Source organism: Colossoma macropomum, unplaced genomic scaffold (genome assembly GCF_904425465.1).
Source record: "Colossoma macropomum unplaced genomic scaffold, Colossoma_macropomum, whole genome shotgun sequence".
Classification (NCBI taxonomy): Eukaryota; Metazoa; Chordata; class Actinopteri; order Characiformes; family Serrasalmidae; genus Colossoma; species Colossoma macropomum.
In genome coordinates this window covers 26,107,293-26,129,909 of record NW_023494792.1, presented here as the reverse complement: position 1 = coordinate 26,129,909, position 22,617 = coordinate 26,107,293, and the positions used below count along the sequence as shown (strand labels likewise).

Genomic DNA, 22,617 nt, shown 5'->3' with positions numbered 1-22,617 from the left:
GGAAAGTGAGGAGTGAATTCTGTAGTCAGAATGGCAGTTTAGCCTCAGTGGAAATAATTGTTTGTCTGGTTTAGACTTTGGTAGAGGTTCTTTTTGTTGTTATTAGTCACTTTTAGCATCCTATCCACCATTTCTGGGCAAGTTCTGTTGATGAAGTTGACACTTGTGTTCAGCTGATCCCTCGTCTCTACAGGGGCTCATCTAACACACTTCATTTTTATCAAAAGTGAAGTTTAGGTATTCATCAGATAAGGTTTAGATTTTAAGGCTGAGTGGAGAAAGGCTTGTTAAAAGCCGGTACTGAAATGGGAAGTGGCTCTAACTGGATGATGATTGCTAGCATACTTCCTTAAACACCACTGCTATAATAAGAGTCCTGTTTGACTGCACCTTAAATGGAATGATCTAATTTACTTGTGATGTTATTGTACCATTCTCCATAAATGTAATTCAAGAGTAGACAATGCCTAAAACTGTCCATTGCCTAGTTTACATCTTCTCCATACATTTCCTAGTGTGGCACTCACAATATCTCAATGGGTTTTGAAAGGTGCCTGAATTTCAGTTAATACACTGTGTGGTATCAGACATTGTCCATCATTTGTTGTGGACAGACAGGATAAACACATCAAAACCTACTAAGCACAGCATTGGAGACATTAAATCACCCAGTTTTGAGGCAGATATTGTCAAAGTGGCTTTATAAATCTTGACAAATTTCTGTGTGTTCTGTCTTTGTATGATACTGAGATCAAAAACATTAATTTTTTTTTATAAGCAACAATGAGTACTTTAGCCAATGAGGGCGAGGGGGCCACACCTTGAGAAATTTTACTGGCCCTGAGTAATCAGTACAGCAAGGGCACTTTGTTCCTGATTTTAGACTTGCAGCTTAGAGGATGACGCTCTGCACCAGTATCACTGGCTACCTTCAGGAATTCTTTGTGGGAATAATCATCATCTGCCTGGTTGGGTTAAGCTACATCCAGCTAAATCTCAATTCAGAGGAGATGTGTGCCTGTATCCAGTGTATGGCAGAAAGTGAAGAGGACCCCTGGTTCACGGAGCGCTACAAGAACCTGGTGCCAAAATTTCTGTCCAGGCAGAACAGTGAGCTCAGTCCGAACACCAGGAAATGGTGGGAGGTAAGGAAAAGAACATCAGCATTGGCCTGTCAGTTTCAGCCTTTCTTGGTTAGCATTAACGATAAAGGTAAAATCTGATGTTAACGTAAGTCTGTTCTGTTTCGCTGCATCACTGTGTATTGCTCCATAGTGTATCTTATCAGATAAACTGATACGCAGTATGAAATACAATTTCTGAGCTTTATCTTGGAAGCGGGCCCAAACCATCAAGTTATCAGCCCCAGAGCACAAATGTTTAGTGGGTCTTTATCTCGCTATCTTTGGTTGAAATTTTTTATGATATGACAGCAGGTTACATGAGGGCTGTGCAGCACCACCCTGGCAGCATACTAACAATAGCGTTGGGCACATCACCACTTTAAACACTATATATATATATATAAAACTAACCTCCTAAAAGTTAAATTAATTGTCATTTATTTAGTATTGTTTAGAAGGAAGATTACTGTGTTGACCTGCACTGATTGCATCAAGACAAAAGCAAGTTGACAACCAATACATTTTCCAAACGTGTTCTGTACCACTGTGGCAGGATATGAGGTTACAGGCTATTGCTGACAGCAGTACAGTCATCATTCTGTATATTCAAATAAGCTATAATGGTAAAAACAAAACAGTAACACGATTATGCTCACATTTACAAGAGCACACAGGTAACAACCCAACAATCGGTGTAAAACTTCCTTATAAAGCGTCTGCTCTCCAACATTAACCCCAATGAAGAGGACATGAGTTAAAATCAGACAGCTGAGAGACGTACATAACAAAAATAAAGAAAACACCACCAGCAAACTTCAGATCTCAAACTGTCAATCAATGGGCATGGACAATGTTATGTATTTATTTACCTAAATGTATTAATTTTTTTGCATTTATTACCTTTGAAGTAGATAGTTCTCAGATCAATGCCAACATTGACACAGCAGCTTTTCTTCAAGTTCTTTTGTTTGTGTTTGTCCTTGAAAATGAGCATCTCCTACTCTGTTGAATTTCAGGTCTTACTTTTTGAGTCACATTTGTTTTATTTTTTTGCATATCTAGAGCTTCAAAGTTCAAAGTACAACCCTCGTAAAAAAAAACAAACAAAAAAAAAAAACACCTGCTAAGCTCCCCATGGTAACACATTTGTCTAACCTCGTTCTGCAGATGCCATTCCATAGGCAGAATGGAAACTGATATTTTAAATTAGTGTAATCAAATCAAATATGTTTTCCCTATAACTGTTAGTAGATTAATTCACACACTGCTGGCTGTCTGTGTGTGAAATGTTGTGACTTTGAGTTGAGCTTCTAGTGAGCAATAGTGGTGAATAAAAGGGGAGGGTTGAAAACCCCCTGCCGTGAAAACAATTCACACCTCTCCACAAAGATGGCCATGCCAAGATAAAATAGACGGCGGAACTGGCCAGCAACCTGGGACAGTCAATATTATCCCATTCATTTTGGAATCACTGTGCTCACTAATGTTTGACAAACCTAACTTTGAATAAATAAAATAAAACAAACACAGCATGATAAATTCAAATAAAACTGTTTAAATAAGAATAAATTACGTAAAACAATTGAAATGTGGTAAAATGGTTAAAAAGGCTTTAGTCTGTAAGACAAACACAGAGACATTTTTTACCTTAAGCCCCAAGAAAAATCACAAAGTGTATGTAAGAAGGCATGTATTAAAGATATTTTCTATATCAAATATCTTCCATTCATGTTTTAATACATTTGGAAACTTTGACCAACGTACAAATTAAAATATACAGACATTACGTTTACAAAAACATCACAAATGTAAATGGTTCTTTTACTAGAACGATCAAGAATGCAACCTGGGACAGTCATTAACTCCCCAGTCCACATACGGAAACTAAGCTGCAAAAACAGCCTGTTGTAAATTCAACTTATTCACAAATATCTACTTATTTGTCTACTTATTAAATCCTATACACTCCACAATATCCAAAAGCTCTGCATTGTTACTGTGCTTAATGACAACACAGAGCTTTTGGATATTTGGAGCCCGTAAACTGAATTAGACTAACAGTGCAGAGCTCGCTTGGTCAAAGGAGCTGGAATGTTGACTCTCATTTGAAGAGTAGGACTGGGTGGACATGCTTTTTTCTGCATATATAAAGTATATCTTTATACTTTTTTTATAATGTTATAGTGTGCAATATTATTGTTGAAGAAAATTGGTGACATAAGGCTCTTTAACGTCCAGTCAGCCGAAGGCAGAGGATGACATGGAGAGGACAGAGCTGTGAGAATGAGAGAGAGAGGAGTAATAAGCTTCGTATGCAATTTTACGACATGAAACGTGTTGTAATTTTATTACTGCCTATTAAGAGGTTTCAGAATCTTAACAGTCTACCAATGAAGCAGACAGGAAAAACTTCAGCTCCGAGTAGCTAATTAATCTAATACAGAGAACTGTTGGTTAGTTAGTATGCTAGTCAATTCTAATAAAACCAGTCCATCTACAGAGTTTAGCTGGAGTTTGCACCAAACTGAACAGCTGGAATTATGAACTGTTTGAAAGCTTCTCCAAGACCATCACCCAGATAGTGGTCTGAGCTACCAGGAACACTCAGATCTCCTCTGCCTGTGGTGGATTTATCCCAGGCTGAGGTTAAGGCTACATTTCTCACAGCCCTCAGTAATCCTGGGGCTGAGTGAGTCTGACTTATTTATTGTTGTGCTTGTAAAGGAGTAAAATGGCCATTTTAGTTTACTGCCACTGTGATCAGAGCCGATTTAATGGGGAGCCTGGCCACTTCCTATTTCTCCCGTTACATGAAAAACTGACTGATTAGCATTACTGCTACTGAGTGCTGATTTATTAGCATTAGTTCTAATGTATGCTGATTGGTTGGCATTACTGCTACTGAGTGCTGATTGGTTAGCATTACTTCTACTGAGTGCTGATTAGTTGGTGCCCATTGTTAGAGTTGGTGTTAGTTAAAGCCCATTGGCTGAATTAAGTGGTTTGCGCTCACTTAATGTCATAAGGCACTGATATAAAAATCCTATAACCAAAGAGTTCAAAAGTGCTGAAAAATACAACAGGAGTGTTATAATGTTATAAACGGTTCTGTGTTCAGGAAATTAATGCATTCTTCTATGTAAAAAAAAATATTTAAGCATTTATAAACTATGACTCAAATACTCAATATTATCCCATTCGTTTTGGAATCACTGTGCCCACTAATGTTTGACAAACCTAACTTTGAATAAATAAAATAAAACAAACACAACAGTATGATAAAATACATTCAAATAGAACTGTTTAAATAAAAATAAATGACTTAGAACAATTAAGATGTGGTAAAAATGGTTAAAAAGGCTTTAGTCTGTAAAACAAACACAGAGACATTTTTTACCTTAAGCCCCAAGAAAAATCACCAAGTGTATGTAATAGAAGGCATGTATTCAAGATATTTTCTATAGCGAATATCTTCCATTCATGTTTTAATAATTTGGAAACAAACAATGAGCATCATGTCATTGACCAACATACAAATTACAATAAACAGACATTACATTTACAAAAACATTACAAATGTAAATAGTTCCTGTACTTGAACGATCAAGAATACTCTTCTATTTCTCTGCAGAGGCTTCAAGGTAGACCTACTAAAAAGAACTACAGTGCAGTTGTGGAGACTCTCTTCTCGCTGTTCCCTGATGAAGAACACTACTTAGATGCTGGCCCTCACCGCTGTAGAACCTGTGCTGTGGTGGGCAACTCTGGAAATCTGGAAGGATCTCATTATGGCCCTCTTATAGATGCCCATGACTTTGTCATAAGGTACTGATAAAGATTGATTGATTGGACCCTACCTCACTATTTTGTTTGTGACTGTGTGGGATGTTTTGCTGGCACCGTTACAGATTGGTGGCCCATATGGGAACTAGCTTTTTATACCCAGCTTTCATTATCTGTATCCACCTTGAATTGTCTAGTCTAATTTACTAACATACAATTACTGGTGTTGTACATGGTCGTCATGTTTTAGGTGTGGCAGAAAATCAGCCAAGGGCAGTGGACAAACCAGACCTACCACTATATTTCACTGTGGGTCCATTCATAACTCGTAGAGAACCCATTAGTAAAATGATTCACACGTTCAGTCAGTTGTACCTGGAGGATGATTCTTAGCCTAATGGCAATGATGATGATGATGATGATGATGATGACGATAATGCAGTAGTGGAGGATCTGCCCCTACCAACCCCACTAGAGGCAGCAGACAACACCAATGAAAGAATACAAGCATTGTAAAACAGGATGGTAGCTCTAGAGGAAATGCTCTTTGGGAAAGTGGAGCTGTGTGGAGAAAGGATCAGAAGAATGGTGGACCGAAATGGAGGACAAAAAAAAGTAAATGACGAGAAGTGGCAGTACCTGATAGAGAGGGGATGTCAGTGCGTGCAAAATACGCTGGAACAGATTAAGGAGTTGGGATAGTCAGTGTTTGATTGCTGAAGCGACGAGACATGATAATATCTACCCCGAGGACTGTAAGTGGACATCCACGACCAATCAAACACCTGGGCAACTTTCAAATGTGCTGCCTGAGAATGCCTCTTTCACACACAAAGCACCAATAAAGATCGCGTTCCCATGTTTTGGGGGTGACAGAGATAAAAAAGATCCTATCACATATATATAGAAATGTGAGGAGTTTACAGCCATGCAATTACTTGCCAATTCAGAATACTGGCAACAATGACGTCAGGATTGGCTGGGACAACAGAGAACTGGTAGTGGGTATTGACAGGCAGACAGAGAAATTGTGAACATCTGGGAACAGTTTAAAGCAATGTCCCTGCATGCTTTTCTGTCAGAAGATTATGAGGCTGAGGCAGAGAGGAGGATACAGGAAGAGAGACAAGGGGTGCAAGAAAACATCAGAGACTTTGCGTATCAGTATCAAGCTCTGTGTCTCAGATGGAGCAAGAATGCCTGAGAAGTTGATACTGCAAGGTATACTGTGGAATTGCAACCCCCGGCTGGCTAGCTTGCTGTGCGGAATGGTGAAGACCATGGACGAGCTGGTCAGAGTTGGGACAATCATTGAGAGAGATCTTTTTCAAGCAAGAAAATACTGGGCACAGGCTAACAATGAGGGAGGTAAGAAAAAGCAGCCATTAAACAAAGGCCAGTGTGATTCCATACAACGTATACAATTCAGTACAACTCTGCTTCCGTACAACCTACACAATTCAGTACAACTCTGCCCATCTTAATTTGGTCACAATATTGCCATGCGATGATTGATACCGGGAGCACACACTCACTCATCAGAGGGTCATGGTGGAGAAGTTTGAAATCCCTTCCATTTATGCTGGCTAATGGGCAAGTGCAATGAGCGTTGGCAAGTACTGAATAGCAATACTTTCTACATGGGAACCAGCTCCATCTGCCATTACACATCTTGTCTGATATGGACCTGACTTTTTTTATACCCTTCCTGGTTTACATTGTGAGAAACAGGAATTTCTTTTTTGATGGGCATACGTCAGATTCTGGTGACTGTGCATGTATGTACGTGTGTATTGTGTAGCCCATTCCTTCAGTGTCAGAGGAAACAGTGGCTCACATTTACCAGCTGACACAGGCAGCAGATGTTTCTGAAGAAAACAGACAACTTTTAAAAAGCTTACTCTTTGACTGACCAACAGTGTGCATGGATGAGATGGGACACACTGATGTTATCCAACACCAGATCACCACGAAAGACGAACTGCCCATCCATAAGAAAGCATATAAAGTTCATGTGGTAAGACAACAAATAATCACCAATGAGATGCTGGCAAAACATATCATTCGACCTTCCACCTCTCCCTGGACGTCACCGGTGGTGCTAGTACCAAAGAATGTTGGCAGTATGTGGTTTTATGCCAAAACCATTCAGACACATATCCAATGCCTCAAATACAAGTAATACTAGAGTCCCTACATTGAGTATCCATATTTAGCACACTTGATTTGAGAAGTGGGTACTGGCAGGTCAGCATGAACTCCCTGAGTATACAACAACAGCATTTGTATCCAACACAGGGTCATCTGAATTTCTCTGCCTCCTGTTTAGTCTCAGAAATTCGGCGGCCACGTTTTAGCAGCTGATGGAGAATGTACTGAGAGACATGAAGGGAAAGAACTGTTTCGTCTATATAGATGATGTTGTTGGTGTATTCCTGCAATGAAGAACAACATCTCAAAGAACTTGAAGAACTGTTCCAATGTCTGGGGCGAGCAGGTCTAACAATAAACCTGAAAAAAATATAACCTAATGCAAAACACACTCACTTTTCTGGGGCATGTCATCTCAAGTGAGAGGATCCAGACTGATCCTGACAAAGTAAGAGCAGTCAGTGATTTCCCTGTCCCAAAGAACATTAAGGAGGTCCCTCAGTTTCTTGGCCTAGCAAGATGGTCCATTGTTCTCAAACCACCAAATTTCCAGAAGCCATTTTGAGTACAAACGGACGCAAGTGAGTCAGGCATAGGAGCACTGCTAACTCATAAAGAAGAAAGTGAGGAACATATTATAGCGTAAGCTTCCTGATTGTTCAGTGGGGTAGAGAAGGCATAATCTGTGTCCAAGAAAGACTGTTTGGCAGTTGTATGGGCCATTCAAAAGTGGAGTGCATATCTAGAAGAAACTCACTTTGAGGTCAAAAATGGACACTGCTGCACTTACATGGATTTTTTTAACCACCCACACCCTTCATCAAGACTTACCAGATGGGTCCTTAGACTTCAATGAGGTCAATGTAATGTTGTTCCTGACACCTTATCATGCTACCAAGTGTCCCACTCACTGCCAGGTGCTGTTGCCACCTGCAAAACAGTGATGCCATCAGAGGCATTACTGGTAGAGTGGACAAATATAATCAGTGCACAACAGTGTGATGCAGGAGTGCAGGCGCTAATGAAAGAAATAGAACCTGAGCTAGATCCTGGGAGAATCCATTACACAGTGAAGAATGGTTACTTGTTTCAGTACGTACCCAAACTAGATCAATGCCATACTCTTCAGCTTTACAAACCCAGAAGCCTAAGGGAGGTGTTCCTGCAGCTTGCATATCACAACCCCCTTAGCGGTCACCTGGGTAAGTTAAAGACCCTCCTTTGGTTGCTCGATGTGGAATATTGGCCAGACATCAGAAAAGATGTGCGGAGATACTGTAGGGTTTGTGCATCGAGCCAAAAGTATAAGCTTCGAGTAACCAAGCTACCTGAACAGCTTCAGTCAACACCTGTACTGTTAGGCGTGGACATCATGGATCTACTTCCTAGGAGTAACAAACAGAATGAACACTTGTTAGTTGCTGACAAATGCAGCAAATGGGTGGAGGCTTTTCCCCTGAAGGTGGTGGCTCATACACCACAGATGGCTAAAACACCACAGATCGCTGCAATTCTAATTAAAGACATCTTTTCACGATAGGGCACTCATGTCTATCTTGTGTCGGATTGAAGGGCACAGTTGACCTCAAAAACTGACCACAGCATGCTACGCCCAGACTAACCTGACCAAACGTGTCAGTCGAACACTCAAGACCATGATCGCATTCTGTGTCCAAGAACAGCATACAGATTTAAGTGGATCTCAGAGTTCTGGTATGCAATCAACTCGGCTTGGCAGGAAAGTACAGGATTTATGCCAGCTGAGGTAGCATTGGGCAGGAAGTTGAAGGGTCTATTGGAGAGGCTCACTCAAAAGCTGATTACCCCCGAACATGATGCATATGAGACCATTGCTAGGCAACAGCAACTTATCCACCAAGTATGCTCTAATGTGGAAAGGGCCCAATGTAAGCAAGTCAGATCACCCAGTGGGTTTTATGGGCACATGTCCAGTGGCCCGAGCCACTACGGGGCCCCACGAGCAATTATGAGAACATCTATGATGGGAACTTTACTAGCGGCACAGTGAACAAAATGAGCTAATGTGTCACTGTGTAAATATTGAGTGAAGTGTTCAGATTTTTTAGCAGTGAGCTAATGTTCCTTTGAATGTACTTTGAATGTAAAGCTCCAGATATTTAGATCTTAGGTATTAGGTATATTAGGTATTAGGTCTGTGGTACCTGTAAAGGTCAAACTTGATACTTCAGTAGAGTGGAGAATGCCCATTTCAAAATCCAAATAAATAATATCACCCAAGTTAAAGAAAGAAGTTGTGTGATTTGAACTTTTATTTTGTTTTTTAATGTTATATATCCGCAGATTCAGCACAACCTCAGCTCACTCACGTCTTCTGAATGGTTCAGGATCTAAATAGCTGTCACACTATGCATTGTTCCAGCTGGAACAGCAGCTCCATAGCCTCGTCTGTAGAAAACATCCTTTTAGCTATATTTTTATAGTTTTTCTGTTTTAGGTTTCAGGTTTCTTGCTTTTCACTTTTCTCTCTCTTAACGTTGCCAGAAGACACCCACCACGGCTTTCTCTCAATCAGAAACTCTGACCAAAGAACATCTGTGCACCAATTCCATCATACCAGCTAATTTTACTATTAAATACTAAGCTGGGAAGAACATGTTTCTTGTCATTTTCTGTCTCATAAACAAGATAAATGGCAGTTTAAAGGGTTGTGTGTGTGACTATGCAGCCTGACCCTACAATTGTACCATCTGTCCTTTCTCAATGCCACTTCAGATTTGCAAAACATTAAAATAATGAGGCCATTTTTTTATTGGTTTCTTTTGCACACCAGCAGTAATTACATTTCGTTTTTCATTTCTGAACAAAGACGGACACATTATTGTTTAAAAATTTTGCATGGAAAGACTATTGTTGCACCTTGAAACCATACATGTATAGAACTTACAGGTAAGGGGCATAATTATCTCAGGTAGTGGTGGAAGCAGTTACAACGCCTCTGTGTTCATTCTGTATGCTGGGTGGTTATGGCTGTTTTAGCTCCCTTGGATATGGTTTAACATGCCACAGGCTTGATACCCACTGATATCATCTTTTAGCTTAACAACAAATTGGTCCAGAAGATCTGAGCCTTTTGTTGGCTGCTGTACATCTGCATAAAAAACTGAAAATGTATAAATTGCTCTGTTCTACAGGATGAATAAAGGCCCTACTGCAGGCTTTGAAAAGGATGTTGGGTCAAAGACCACTCACCGGGCCATCTACCCTGAGAGTGCTGTGGACATGGACAACTCCACCCACCTCGTCCTAGTACCTTTTAAAATTCTGGATCTTGAGTGGCTCATCAGTGTCTTCACCACCAAACACATCACACGGTGAGAGCGCACACCTGGCCAGAGAAATACACATATAATATATAGGAAGTCAGCAATAGAGGAAGTAAAATCAGGCTTTAGAGAAGGTGTTATAGAATCTTACTTGGTATGTACTTATACATGTTTTTCTTTCTGATTCATTTTCTGATCCATAGAAAACGTGTTCAAATTATGTAATCACGTTTTTCTTGTTTTTTGTTGTTTAGCACACGTTCTGCAGTGAAAAACACAGTACAAGCAGACATGGACAAGGTGAGGACCATGATCAATGTCCTTATTAACTCTATTCAGTGCATAAAGAAAAATCAACATTTAGTATTACATAGTATTTTGGTTGCTGTACTTAAAGATTTCATCAAACAATGTAGACCCATCATCTTTCGTATATTTTGCTTTAAGAAGTGCACTCTGTTTGCTGTTGAAGGTGATGATATTACATCCTGAGTTTATGAAATATGTCTACGAGATCTGGCTGAACACAAAAGGGAAATATCCTTCTACTGGCTTCATCATGCTTGTGCTCTCCCTGCACATCTGTGACCAGGTAAAGCCACAGTTTTGCTGTTTAAAACAGATCAGTTAGAATAGACAAACGTGCAGATGCACAAAGTCACATTTAAGTGTTTGTTAAGTAAAGTCTTTGAAAAAGTTGTTAACAATTAAATGCAAAAACATAAAACAAGTTACATGAGAGGTTTCAATCAGGTTTTTGTTCTAACCATAGTACTGAGACAGCAGTGGTTCGTGTTGCGAATGAATTCAGGCTCAGCACTGAGGCACAAAATCCTTCTATTCTGTTCTTACTAGATCTTAGTATAGATTTTAATACTATTGATCACAAGATTCTAATCCACCATCTTGAATTCTGGGTCGGCCAATCAGGCACTGTTTTAGAATGATTTAAATCATATTGAGTCATTAGACAGTTCATGGTTTCACTGGGGAAAAAAAAATGTAACATTTCTTGTGGAGTCCCACAAGGTTCAGTTTGAGGGCCTTTGCTTTTCTCCTTGTATGTTACCTCTAGGTGATGTTAATAGGAAATGTATTATTAATTTTCATCGCTATGCTGACGACACACAATTTTACATTTCCATTCCTTCTGATAATCAAGAGAGGCTCACCAGCTGTGTGTCAAATATTTCTCAGTGGATGTCGCAAAATTTAAATTATTCGTCATTTACTTGTTATTGTTTAGAAGGAAGGTTACTGTTGACCTGGACTGGCTGCATAAAGACAAAAGCAAGTTGGCAACAAATACATTTTCTGAATGCACTGTGTACCACTGTGGCATGGTATGAGGTTACAAGCTATTGCCGACAGCAGTACAGTCATCATTCTGTATATTTAAATATGATATAATTGTTAAAACAAAACCATAACAAGATTATGCTCACATTTACAAGAGCACACAGGTTAACAACCCAACAAGTAATACAAGACTTCCTTATAAAGCATGAGTCCGCTCTCCAACATTTACCCAAGATGCCATAAAGTAAAGCCAGACAGCTGAGAGACGTACGTAACAAAGATAAAGAAACCAACATCAGCAAACTTAAAGATCCCAAACTGTCAACCATCATAAGCTAAATCATACAGCTGCAGCATGTGTGGAAATGTATCTGTCTATTTATCTACAAATTAATTAATTAATTTATTTATTACACTCTTAAAAAATGGTTATTTAATGGTTCTTTAGTTCAGTTTTTATATAGAACCACAAACACTGAAAGAACCATTTGAATGCATAAATTATTATTTGCATGGTCAAATGGTTCCTCTCTACGATAAAAAAAAACAGCTGCATATGGTTCTTTAAAAGAACCCTTTTAAATTGGTTCTATATAGCAACAAATGAATGATGAAAGAACCCTTTTTGGTGCTCTATAGAACCATATTCAACACATTCTCTATTAATCTGAAGAACCACTGCACCATGCAAAGAACGCTGTGAGCATGCCAAAGTTTCCAAACAGACTTCATGGTTTCGTGTAGAACCATTCCCTTTACTAAAGAACCCTTGGAGAACCGTCTTTTTTAAGAGTGTAGACAGTTCACAAATCACTGCCAACAACGACGCAGCTACTTTTTCTTTCAACTCAGACTGACATTTTTATTTGTGTTTGCCTTTGAAAATGAGCACCTTCTGCTCTGTCAGAGTCACAGTTCTTGCTTTTACAGACGCATCAGTCTTTTGTGTACGAGGAGCTATGAGGAGCTTCAAATTCAAAGTACAAAGTACAACCCTAGTTCAACGTGAATAAAAGATAATCTGAAACCTTGACCGAGGTAACGAAGGATAGTGGAATATTTTCTAAGGAGTGACTGGAACAGGAAACGAAGCGGATGTTCAGGAAAGACGTGGAAAACGGCTGGATTATGATAAACAATTTTTTCGCTGTTCTCTAGTAAAGTCCTCGCCACGTGTTAAAACAGCTGTTTAAATTTTGTCGTAATTACTCTCGGGGCCATGTAGTGGCTCAAGGTCCCAAAGCCCATGTGATGATCTGGGCCTGTGTGTGTTACAGTGGATTATTGTTATAAAATATATAGGAACAGAAAGACCCACACCTGCATGAGAAGAGATGGAAGAGAGAAAACTAATTTGAATTAAGATTCATGAGCCATATATTTATTATATTTCATACCTAAGATAATTTTTTTTTGAACACATCTATTTTCTCCTGAGGCAGCATTAGGAAAATATCAGAGAAACACTTTCTATGAAGCCCGTATTCATAAGCCATTACAAAATCCAAATATATCTCTTTATAACTTGGTAACAATGCACTGTAAGCCAATTTATAAACTCTAATAATGCTTCATAAGGCTCTAATAATAATAGTGTCACTGTTCATTATAATGCCCTTTAAATGGATAATGACCTGTCTATAACATTCTAAACATTTAAAATGCCATCAATGATTAGTAAGTAAAAGTAAGTTATATTTTATGTTATTCTTTGTTAAAAATTAATTAATAGATTAATTGTTATGAATAAATTAAGCATTAATAAATAAATGAATACTATAACCTTTATTTTTTTATCATGAGCTGGAAATATTGCTAAACTAATTACAAAAGCACAGACACATTATTACAATTTAAAACTTTAATTTCTTAATTTCTCAAAATGCTAAAACAATAATAATAATAATAATAATAATAATAATAAAAGATCACAGTGAACACGATTGTGTTGTTCAATAAAGACAACTGTTTTGAACATCTGTTGGTCCTACAATGTCCAAATATGACCTGAATACATAAACTGCACCTAATTAACCTTGCAGGGCAGAAAGCTTTCTCGGCTGAATCGGCAATAATAAAACATAGACAGTATGTTATAGAGCACACACTGACAGACATATAAACGGTACACAACACATTTAACATTCAAATAGAAATAACCTCAAATATTAATCACTTTACATCAGAACTCATGTTCAATATGATTTTATTGTTAATATACATTAAATGTTGATATACAGGTCAACATTCATTGAAAAGGCATTATAATGGACAGTGACACTTGTGTTATAACATGTTCATAATTCACCAAAGAATTAATAATAGTACATTATTACAGCCTTATTATAATTAAGCATTATTATAATTTATATGTTTACAAATCATTGCTACCAAGTTATAAAGAGTTATAAGCATACTTATAACTATCTTGTGTTTATCTTGTAATTTAATCTTCTTCATTTTCTTCTGATTCTAATTAAGTACTAATTATCTTTTCTATAACTATGTTTTATCACCTGTCTGTAAAGCACTTTGAGCTGCCACTGGCATGAAAAGTGCTATATAAATAAAGTTATTATTATTATTATTATTATTATTTATGAACACAGTCTTCATAGAAACTGTTACCAATGTCAGCTGAGCTGCGAGCATACTTGGCTCTTAAAGGGAAGGAGACGAGGTGATGTGAGGTGATGTGAGTGCAACACACAAACTCACCTGTTTATAACATATTTACCCCAGCCTTACACATTTTTTCCAACTTTAGTGTCTGTGCTTATAGGAAAAAAAAACAAAATTATGTCTGCCACACCTTCACACGCTCGTTAGAACTTTGTACCTTATTTATGCTCTTGTGACAATGCGGTCCTGTTGTCACGCTTACAGCGCAAATGCAGCAATAAGAAGCAAAATCCAGCTGGTGTGTGAGGGTGTGGCAGATATACTGATAGCATTATCACTGTGCAGATGAGCAGTGCTGGTGTGAATGTATGTGAGGTTAGATAACAATATAAATATAAAGGATATACATATATATGTATAGTATCTCTACTCATTCCCTTTAAGAGCTGAATGTGATGACAGCTGAAATTTTCCTTAAACGTAGAACATCATTACCTTTGTAGAAAAAAGAATTCCATTAGTATAACAGATAAAGAATGAATGAATCAATAAATAAATAAATAAATAAATAAATAAATGTCTCACAGATGTCACTTCTACATTTTTATAGCAAATGTAAGATTACATTTGTAATTTAACATTAAAAATGTAACTTAATACAAACATTTTTGTCGCTTGTGAAAAATAAGCAAGTAATTATATAGTAAGAATACTAAACATTTATTGCAGACACCAGCATTTAAATATAACTAAGCTAAATAAAATGGAAAAAAAAATGTAACTAAATAAAAAAATAAATAATAAATACGTAATTAAATATATGTACTTTTGTCCATGAACCGCACATTGTTTTTGATGTTGGTGTGGGTTCATATTTTCTTGCCATTCAGTGATGTAAACCATTTGCAGTCAACAAACATTACATGCTGTTTCCCCCATAAAAAAATCTGGTTTATTTCATTTTATTTTGGAATTTACACACAAGTTAATTGAACATGTTAAAAACATTCTTTGAGGCTATAGGTTAATATTGCATAAGCTGGTGCCTTATTTGTAGATTTGGGGTTGTTTCACAAAAGTTGCATTAAAAAAATAATTTATCAAACTAATGAGATGTCAGCTTGAAATGAGTTGCTAAGTTGAAATAATGAAATATTAAAGTTGAAATAATGACATAGCACTGTTTCCAAAGGGATTCCATAGATGGCACACCCTAGAAAAAAAATTGAGGTCTAATTTTTTTTGAGTTTTTGATCATTGACATTGTAAGTGATGCAAGAAGCATTTTTTTTCTGCTGTTTTGTTCTTTTTTTGGCACAAAAAACAAAGTGGAATCTGACTCTGAAACACACGCAATTTTTTGCATATTTCCCTTCAGGGTTTCTTACTTACTTAAGTGACCCTTATTAGTCCCACAACGGGGAAATTTCACCTCCGCATTTTGACCCACCTGTTTCCACATAATACCAAAAAAGTCCTTCTGCATTACACAGTTCTGGCCGGACCTTTCCATTTGGCAGCTTGCTTGGCAGAAATCCCAGCATCAGCCCGAGACATGGGATGAGCTCTGACTAATTTTCTTTCTTTGAACTCTTCCACCTTCCTACATGCATTGTAATATCAGACCTGCCTGAGCTGACTCCGTTGGACATTCTCCTTTACCATCTCCCACATCTGCTGCAGGTGCTGAACTTTGTCATAAGCACTCTGTTCGGGGTCAAAAGCATGCCTGATGAGGTTCTCTAAAGGTCCTTAGAGCTTTCTTCCAAGAGCAAGTTCTCCTGGGGTGCTCTCTTGCCATGCAGAATTGACTGCAAAACTGAATTCTGATAGCCATCGATCCCACATCTGGTGTTTGTCATGAACGTATAATGAAATGACAGTTTCCAGTATCTTGTTGATGCGTTCGATGAGGTTTGTTTGTGGATAGTAAGCCGTTGTCAATTTTTGAGTTACTTCGCTTTGTTCGCAAACTTCATGAATCAGCTGGGAAGTAAACTGTGGTCCTCGATCTGAAACAAGGTGCTTTGGAGTTCCCAACTTGTAAAAAGGTCTCTGACCAAAACTGTCACAAGCTGTCGTGTCTTAGCTGTATGGAGTACAAATAATTCAGCCTACCTGCTGTAGTAGTCGACAATGACCAGGAGAGACTCATTTTGTTGAGAACTGTGGGAAAAAGGTCCCATAAAATCCAGACCCCACATGTAACCAGGTTCTACCAAAGCAGTAGACCTCAGAAGCCCACTGAGTTTAGATATTCTTGGCTTGTACTTCTGGCAAAGCTGGCATTGTTTGCAGTACTGCCAGACCTTCTTTCTGAAGGTAGGCCAATAAGCCACATTGAGTATCCTCACAAAGGTCTTCATTGTGCCTAGGTGTCCACTAAGTGGGTTATCATGGGCATTCTCAAGAATAGAAGGTCGAAGACTGGACCACTTGGTCCCTGTGTCCACCAGCCTTCTTTGGGAGTCTCCAAAAGGGAAAGCCATTCTGGAGCACACAATGGATTTGGTTGGGCCCTTTTTCATCTTACTTGGCTTCCTGGATTAGCTGCTGAATCTCTGAGTCTGCCAGCTGACTAGTGCTGGTCAGTCGTGAAGATGGTCTTGGTTGACTGAAAATCCAGATAAGGGCAGCATGGTCAGTGACCATGGTGAACTTATGTCTCTCCAGGTATTGCCTCCACTTCTGAACTGCCCAAACTACTGCCAAACACTCTTTCTCAGATACTAATTATGCCTGTTCCGCAGGATTAAGCAACTGAGAAGCATAAGCAATGACTTGTATCTGTTTCTATGCCTTTTGTGTGACGACTGCTCCTACTCCATTTTCACTGGCATCATTCTGAACAACAAAGATAGGAGCAGACTGAATGGCTTTCTTAATATCCTTAAAGGCATCTTGACATGCACTGCTCCAATTCCAAACAGCTCCCTTCTTCTTCAACTGATGAAGCTGTGCTGCTCGCTGGGAAATCTGGGGGATAAATCAATGATACCATCCTGCCACACCAAGGAACTGACCTGTTATTGGCCTGTTGCTTATTAACCTAATTAGTTGTGAGATGCTGTCAGGTGTTTTTTTTAGCATTACAAAACTTAACCAGTCTTTTTTGTCCCTGTCCCAACATTTTTGAAAAAGATCTGTTTCAAAATGTGATATATTGTCTTTGTACTACTTTCAGTCAAATATAGTGTTTGAATGATTTGCACACCTTTGGATTCTGTTTTTTTTTTCACATTTTGCACCATGTCCAAACATTTTTGGAAACAGGGTTGTCTGTTTATAATTGGGAATGAGATCATCATTGTGCCGTTTTACTTTATTCTGTCTTTGTAATTTGTATTGCATCTAATTATGGGTTTACTTGCCCAGGGGCTGTGGATGAAAAATAGCTAGTTAGCTTAATCTGGTACAAAGCATTTTTTCTCACATAAGATTAATGTTTTTGCATGGTCCGTGATAAAAAAAGCAGAACTGTGACTATTTTTTGTCAGCAAATGCTAAACATGCCAATGTACCTGTTAGCTAGAATCTGAAAATCCGCAGCGGAGATCAGAGATTGTCTCGGTGGTGTATAACTTGATACTACCTGCCAGAGGGAAACATCCTAGAACAATAGCTAGCTATATGTGTGTGCATGTGAAGACAGCGAGGCCATAAGATAGGGCTGGTGAACTACAGTCATGGAGGGCCAGGGTCCAGAACAGTTTACTGTTTTGTTTTTTTACATCTGACTCAACTCGGGGGGCTAATGTCAAGGTTTAGTAGAGCTGTAGAGAGTAGTAGAAAACAGAGATGAAACGGTTTCCGGTTTCACAGTAAACCGCGGTAAAATTAATGACGGTTAGTAGTACCATTTGAACTTTAAAGTATCGTTAAAACTGCGGTCGATTACCGCGGTGTGAAAAACTCGCTGTACAGAGTCAAACAAAGGTAGAATCGTTCTCTCAGATGCAGCTCTGTGTGTGTGTAGAGGGGAGAGGGGGGTAGAATATGGTGGAATGTAGTGACAGAGATTCGGAGATATTTCAGCCTTCTAAGAAGACCACGTCTGACGTGTGGTCATGGTTTTGGGTTTTATAAGGATGCAGAAGGAAAGTTAATTGAAGATGACCACCCTGTCTGCAGATGACCACCCTGTCTGCAGAACAGGCCTAAAGAAAATAGCAGCGAAAGGGGGCAACACATCCAACCTTACGAGTCATCTTCGTGACCGCCACCCGCTACTTTTTAGAGAATGCAAGGTTAACTTTAACGGAGAAGTCCCTTGGGTACTTCGAAATAGAAGAAATGTCATGGTTTGTGTGGTTTAACTTTTGCTTATGGTTCCTTAATAATATAAAATGAAGCTTTTAGCGTCAAAAAAAAAAAAATCGGTGAATCAACTGAATCGAAACTAAAGCTTTTAACACATATTTCTGTGGAGCAGCGTCTCCAAAATGAGCTCTGAGTTAACGAGACGCTGCAGAAGTTCAATCTGCACAGCTCCCCTTTCTCGTCTCGCTTGCAGTGTTTACTGTCTGAGAAGAGAATAACTGCCTCAAATCACCCAATGTCCCCTACATAGTGCGCTACTGTTCAAACAAACACGATCATCATTAACCAGCAGTTGAGTTATAAATTGGGAATTTGTAGCCTGTTGTTAATGTTGATTATAAATGACTTAGTCGAACGTTTCACGCACTCTTTGGGTGAAGGATTTGCTATTTCATGATCCACGAGGTGTACTAGGGAAGATAGTGTGCTTTGAGACGGGACCTTGCGCGAGTAAACACTGTGCTGATTTTAGGAAAAGCAGAGTTTAAGAGATTAAACTTCAGGAGTGTTTCTGCCACAGCTCAGATGCATGTTCATTTTAAGTTATGTTTTAGTTTTAAAATGCTTTTAGAGAAGCAGCTCCACAGGTGAAGACACGCTGTGTGAGTTCTACACTGTCTGCAGCTCACAGCACGGTCACACTATTCCTCTGCGATTTTGGCTGTTTTTCCTGGTGCGCTGTGTTGATGAGGGGTTCAGCGCCACAACGGCACAATAATGCTGCAGTTGCAGTTAGGACAGAAATCCCCCGAGTGCAGCACTTCTTAGAAGTAGTAATTTTCTTTACAGAGTATTACAAGTATTGTAAGTAATACAAAGGTAATACTACAAATGTATTGACTATATTTTTTTAATGTTTATGCAAACAAAAAGTGCATATTGCTGCCAATTCTATTTGTATTAATATAAAAATTGGTGAAATGAGTTTCAGTTTGTGTATCAGTATTTATTTATTTATTTATTTATTTTACTTTTCAACACATTTGAACAATATCGCGATAATACCGATAATCGTGATAATTTTGGTCATGATAATCGTGATATGAAATTTTAATATCGTTTCATCTCTAGTAGAAAGTAAGAGCAAGAAAGTCAGTAAACCACGCTGGACACTGGCCCTCCAGGACCTCAGTTTGCCGCCCCTTATCTAATAATCATCCAGATGCAGAGGCAGTTTTTAGGGAAAATGTTTTTATCCTGCAGAAATATCCCATGCAGATGTGTTTCCGCTGTAGCTAAGAGAAGCTCAATAATGGACACTAAACATGTGGATGAAATATTTTTTCATAATAGTCAGTGCTTCTCTCTCTCTTTCTCTGTCTGTCTGTCTGTCTCTCTCTCTCTCTCTTTGTAGGTGAATGTATTTGGATTTGGTGCCAATAAAAATGGGAACTGGTACCATTACTTTGATAAAAGATATCGTCATCTTCTCAATACGGGCAACCATAGAGGAAGCACTGAATACAACATCACTCTGAAACTCCACCAGAAGAACAAGATCCAGATGTATAAAGGATGGTAAAAGGGCTTCTTCTTTGTGTTCAATCATGATGAAGTTCTGTTAAAAAGTTCATTTTTGTATCAGAAAGCCATGGATCTCAGAGTAAAGCCAGGGAACTGATGTTTTAATTGTTTTTAACTTACTTTGAAGCTGCATTATGTAAGTTTTGGGGAGTTAGAGAACTCTCTGGTAGAAACGTGCAAGTGCATGGAAGAACATTTTATAAAGTGGTTTGTGCTTCAGACTTCTTCTCTAATGAATCTGATGATTGCGAGTGTGTTGAAAAAAAAATTCACAGAGAAACTCTCAGAGAACTCTCTGAACTCAGTTCAGCGAGAGATGTGTCTTCTGAGGATGGGAATGAAAAATAAATTTTACATAGTGCAGTTTTAAGCACATGCTCTTCTGCTTGCACTTTATATTGTAAGTGATCTGGGGTTAATTGTTAATTCTTTTCTCCTCTGGATTAATAATGTAGGAGCTGATTGCAGGATGTGTGGGGTTTAACCTTCAGTAAGTAGATTGATGAGATGAGCTTATGAAACAAATATTATCATATATTTCAATTATATACAGTGGGATCTAAAAGTCTGAGACCAGATCGAAAATCTGGGAAATTTGTTTTAAAACAAAGGAACATTACGAAAAGAATACATAATCAAGATTCTGCACTATTTCTATGTCACATTTCAAAGCAAAATTAACCAGATCTACCAATCACTAAGAAATTCTGCAATTCATGTTAAAATTTCAGAGATTCTACTTTTCACTCAATGTTTTCTGCTGGTAGTATAATTTGTAATAAAAGAATGTATTAACTAAGAAAACAATGCAAAATAGAAGCAATATCGCTAGTGGTCTCAGACTTTTGGATCCCACTGTATATGTTTTAATTATCTGAGGAAACCAGTAGTGATGCATTGGTTTAACCCCTCTCTCTCTCTCTCTCTCTCTCTCTCTCTCAAGATATCAGACTCCGACAGTACTCATGCAGTATACTATGGGACATGTATGATAAATCCTTTGTGAATAGAAAACAGTTGGCAATATTTCAACCATTTATCAGCAGATGGCATCTTAACCCGTCTTCAGAAGCAGTGCATACATGCAGGGGTGACCACGGGTAGTGATAGACCTGACCAACCAGGCTCCTTCCTGAATGGGTCCCTCCAAAAGACTCAGAAATAAACTTATTTTAGTTCTAGTATCACAAGACTGCGTTTTCCATGATCATCTTTTAAAGATGCAACTGAAGACATGAGACTATATATATATATATATATATATATATATATATATATATATATATATATATATATAAAGTTTTTCTCTTTTGAATTGTCCTCTTATTAGAATTGTTTTGGACAGAGACCAAGTTTAAATCTAATTCTTACTAGACTACAGCAAGATTGATAACTCAAAGCAGATGTATGTTATTGACTGTCAGCTGTTTAAAAAAGGTAGCACTTTATTTTACAGTACCACAAGTAACTAGCATTCAGTAGGTAAATATGTGCTACCACTTGTCAGTAATATTCTGATACATACTTTGCACGTACAATATAATTTACATTAAAAAAACTACTATGTACTTACAACTGCACTTACTTAACAAGTAAATTTTCTGTACATACTGATGATTTGTCTGTGATATGACGGAAACAGGACTGCAAAATAAAGTAACTTTGTACATAGCATTTACACAGTGACTATTTGCGAGCATAACCATATGTATTGTTCATAAGCAGACATAGTGTGCGTAAGCATACAAAATGTTCTAGATCTGATCTAGATAATAGCACAGCAGTGGTAAGTGGTGTCCATGTTGTAGCATGGAATACGAATCAAGGAAAAACACACAGGATTTAGGGCAAAAATAGAAATGTACTAGAGCAGTGACTACAATACACAACTAAGTGGACAAGACCGAGACAAAAGTCAAAGTCAAAAATTGATTTCGACCAAATTCGAAGTCCAAATGATGTTGAGACCGAAACAAGACAGAGACCATTATTATTCATATTTTCAAAACCAAGACCTACAACACTACCTACCTACTACAACACTACTTACAACACTATGCACATATACATAGGGCAGGGCAGATTATTTTAGCTTGAGATGATGTCAATATTGGCAGTTTCTCATAAAATTTCACAGCTTCAAGAGCTCCACCAATCATCACATACAGAAGCTGAGCTTCTAGTCCAAAAATTACATTCGTACAAGCCTACAGTCCGATAAACGTTGAGATGATTTTCACAAGAGTGTTGTTGGACTGTTTTTCACAAGACTGAAAAAACTTCAGAACATACTGCATTTTAATGATTTTGTCTCTTTGAGTAAGTTTAAAGCTTTGATAAAAAACTGAATAACAAAAGGGCAATGGCTATTTCTTAGCTGCATCTTGTGTTTTATATTATGTGTCTGTTGTTCTTTGTCTGTTTTGAATATGTTTTATTTAAATTGTCCCATGTATGTTTTGGTATGCTCGATTTTATGATTGCTGTAA

General features: G+C 38.1%; 1 protein-coding gene across 1 annotated transcript; it reads left to right on the top strand.

The window, feature by feature from the left end:
- The first annotated feature begins 867 nt into the window (after positions 1-867).
- Positions 868-21,389, top strand: LOC118812043 (CMP-N-acetylneuraminate-beta-galactosamide-alpha-2,3-sialyltransferase 2-like). The gene is made up of 8 exons (XM_036576722.1): positions 868-1,145; positions 4,756-4,949; positions 10,232-10,411; positions 10,618-10,663; positions 10,836-10,955; positions 19,959-20,122; positions 20,584-20,618; positions 21,072-21,389. The coding sequence occupies exons 1-7, from the start codon at positions 900-902 to the stop codon at positions 20,588-20,590; spliced, it is 957 nt and encodes a 318-aa protein (XP_036432615.1). The 5' UTR covers positions 868-899; the 3' UTR covers positions 20,591-20,618; positions 21,072-21,389.
- The last annotated feature ends 1,228 nt before the right edge of the window (positions 21,390-22,617 follow it).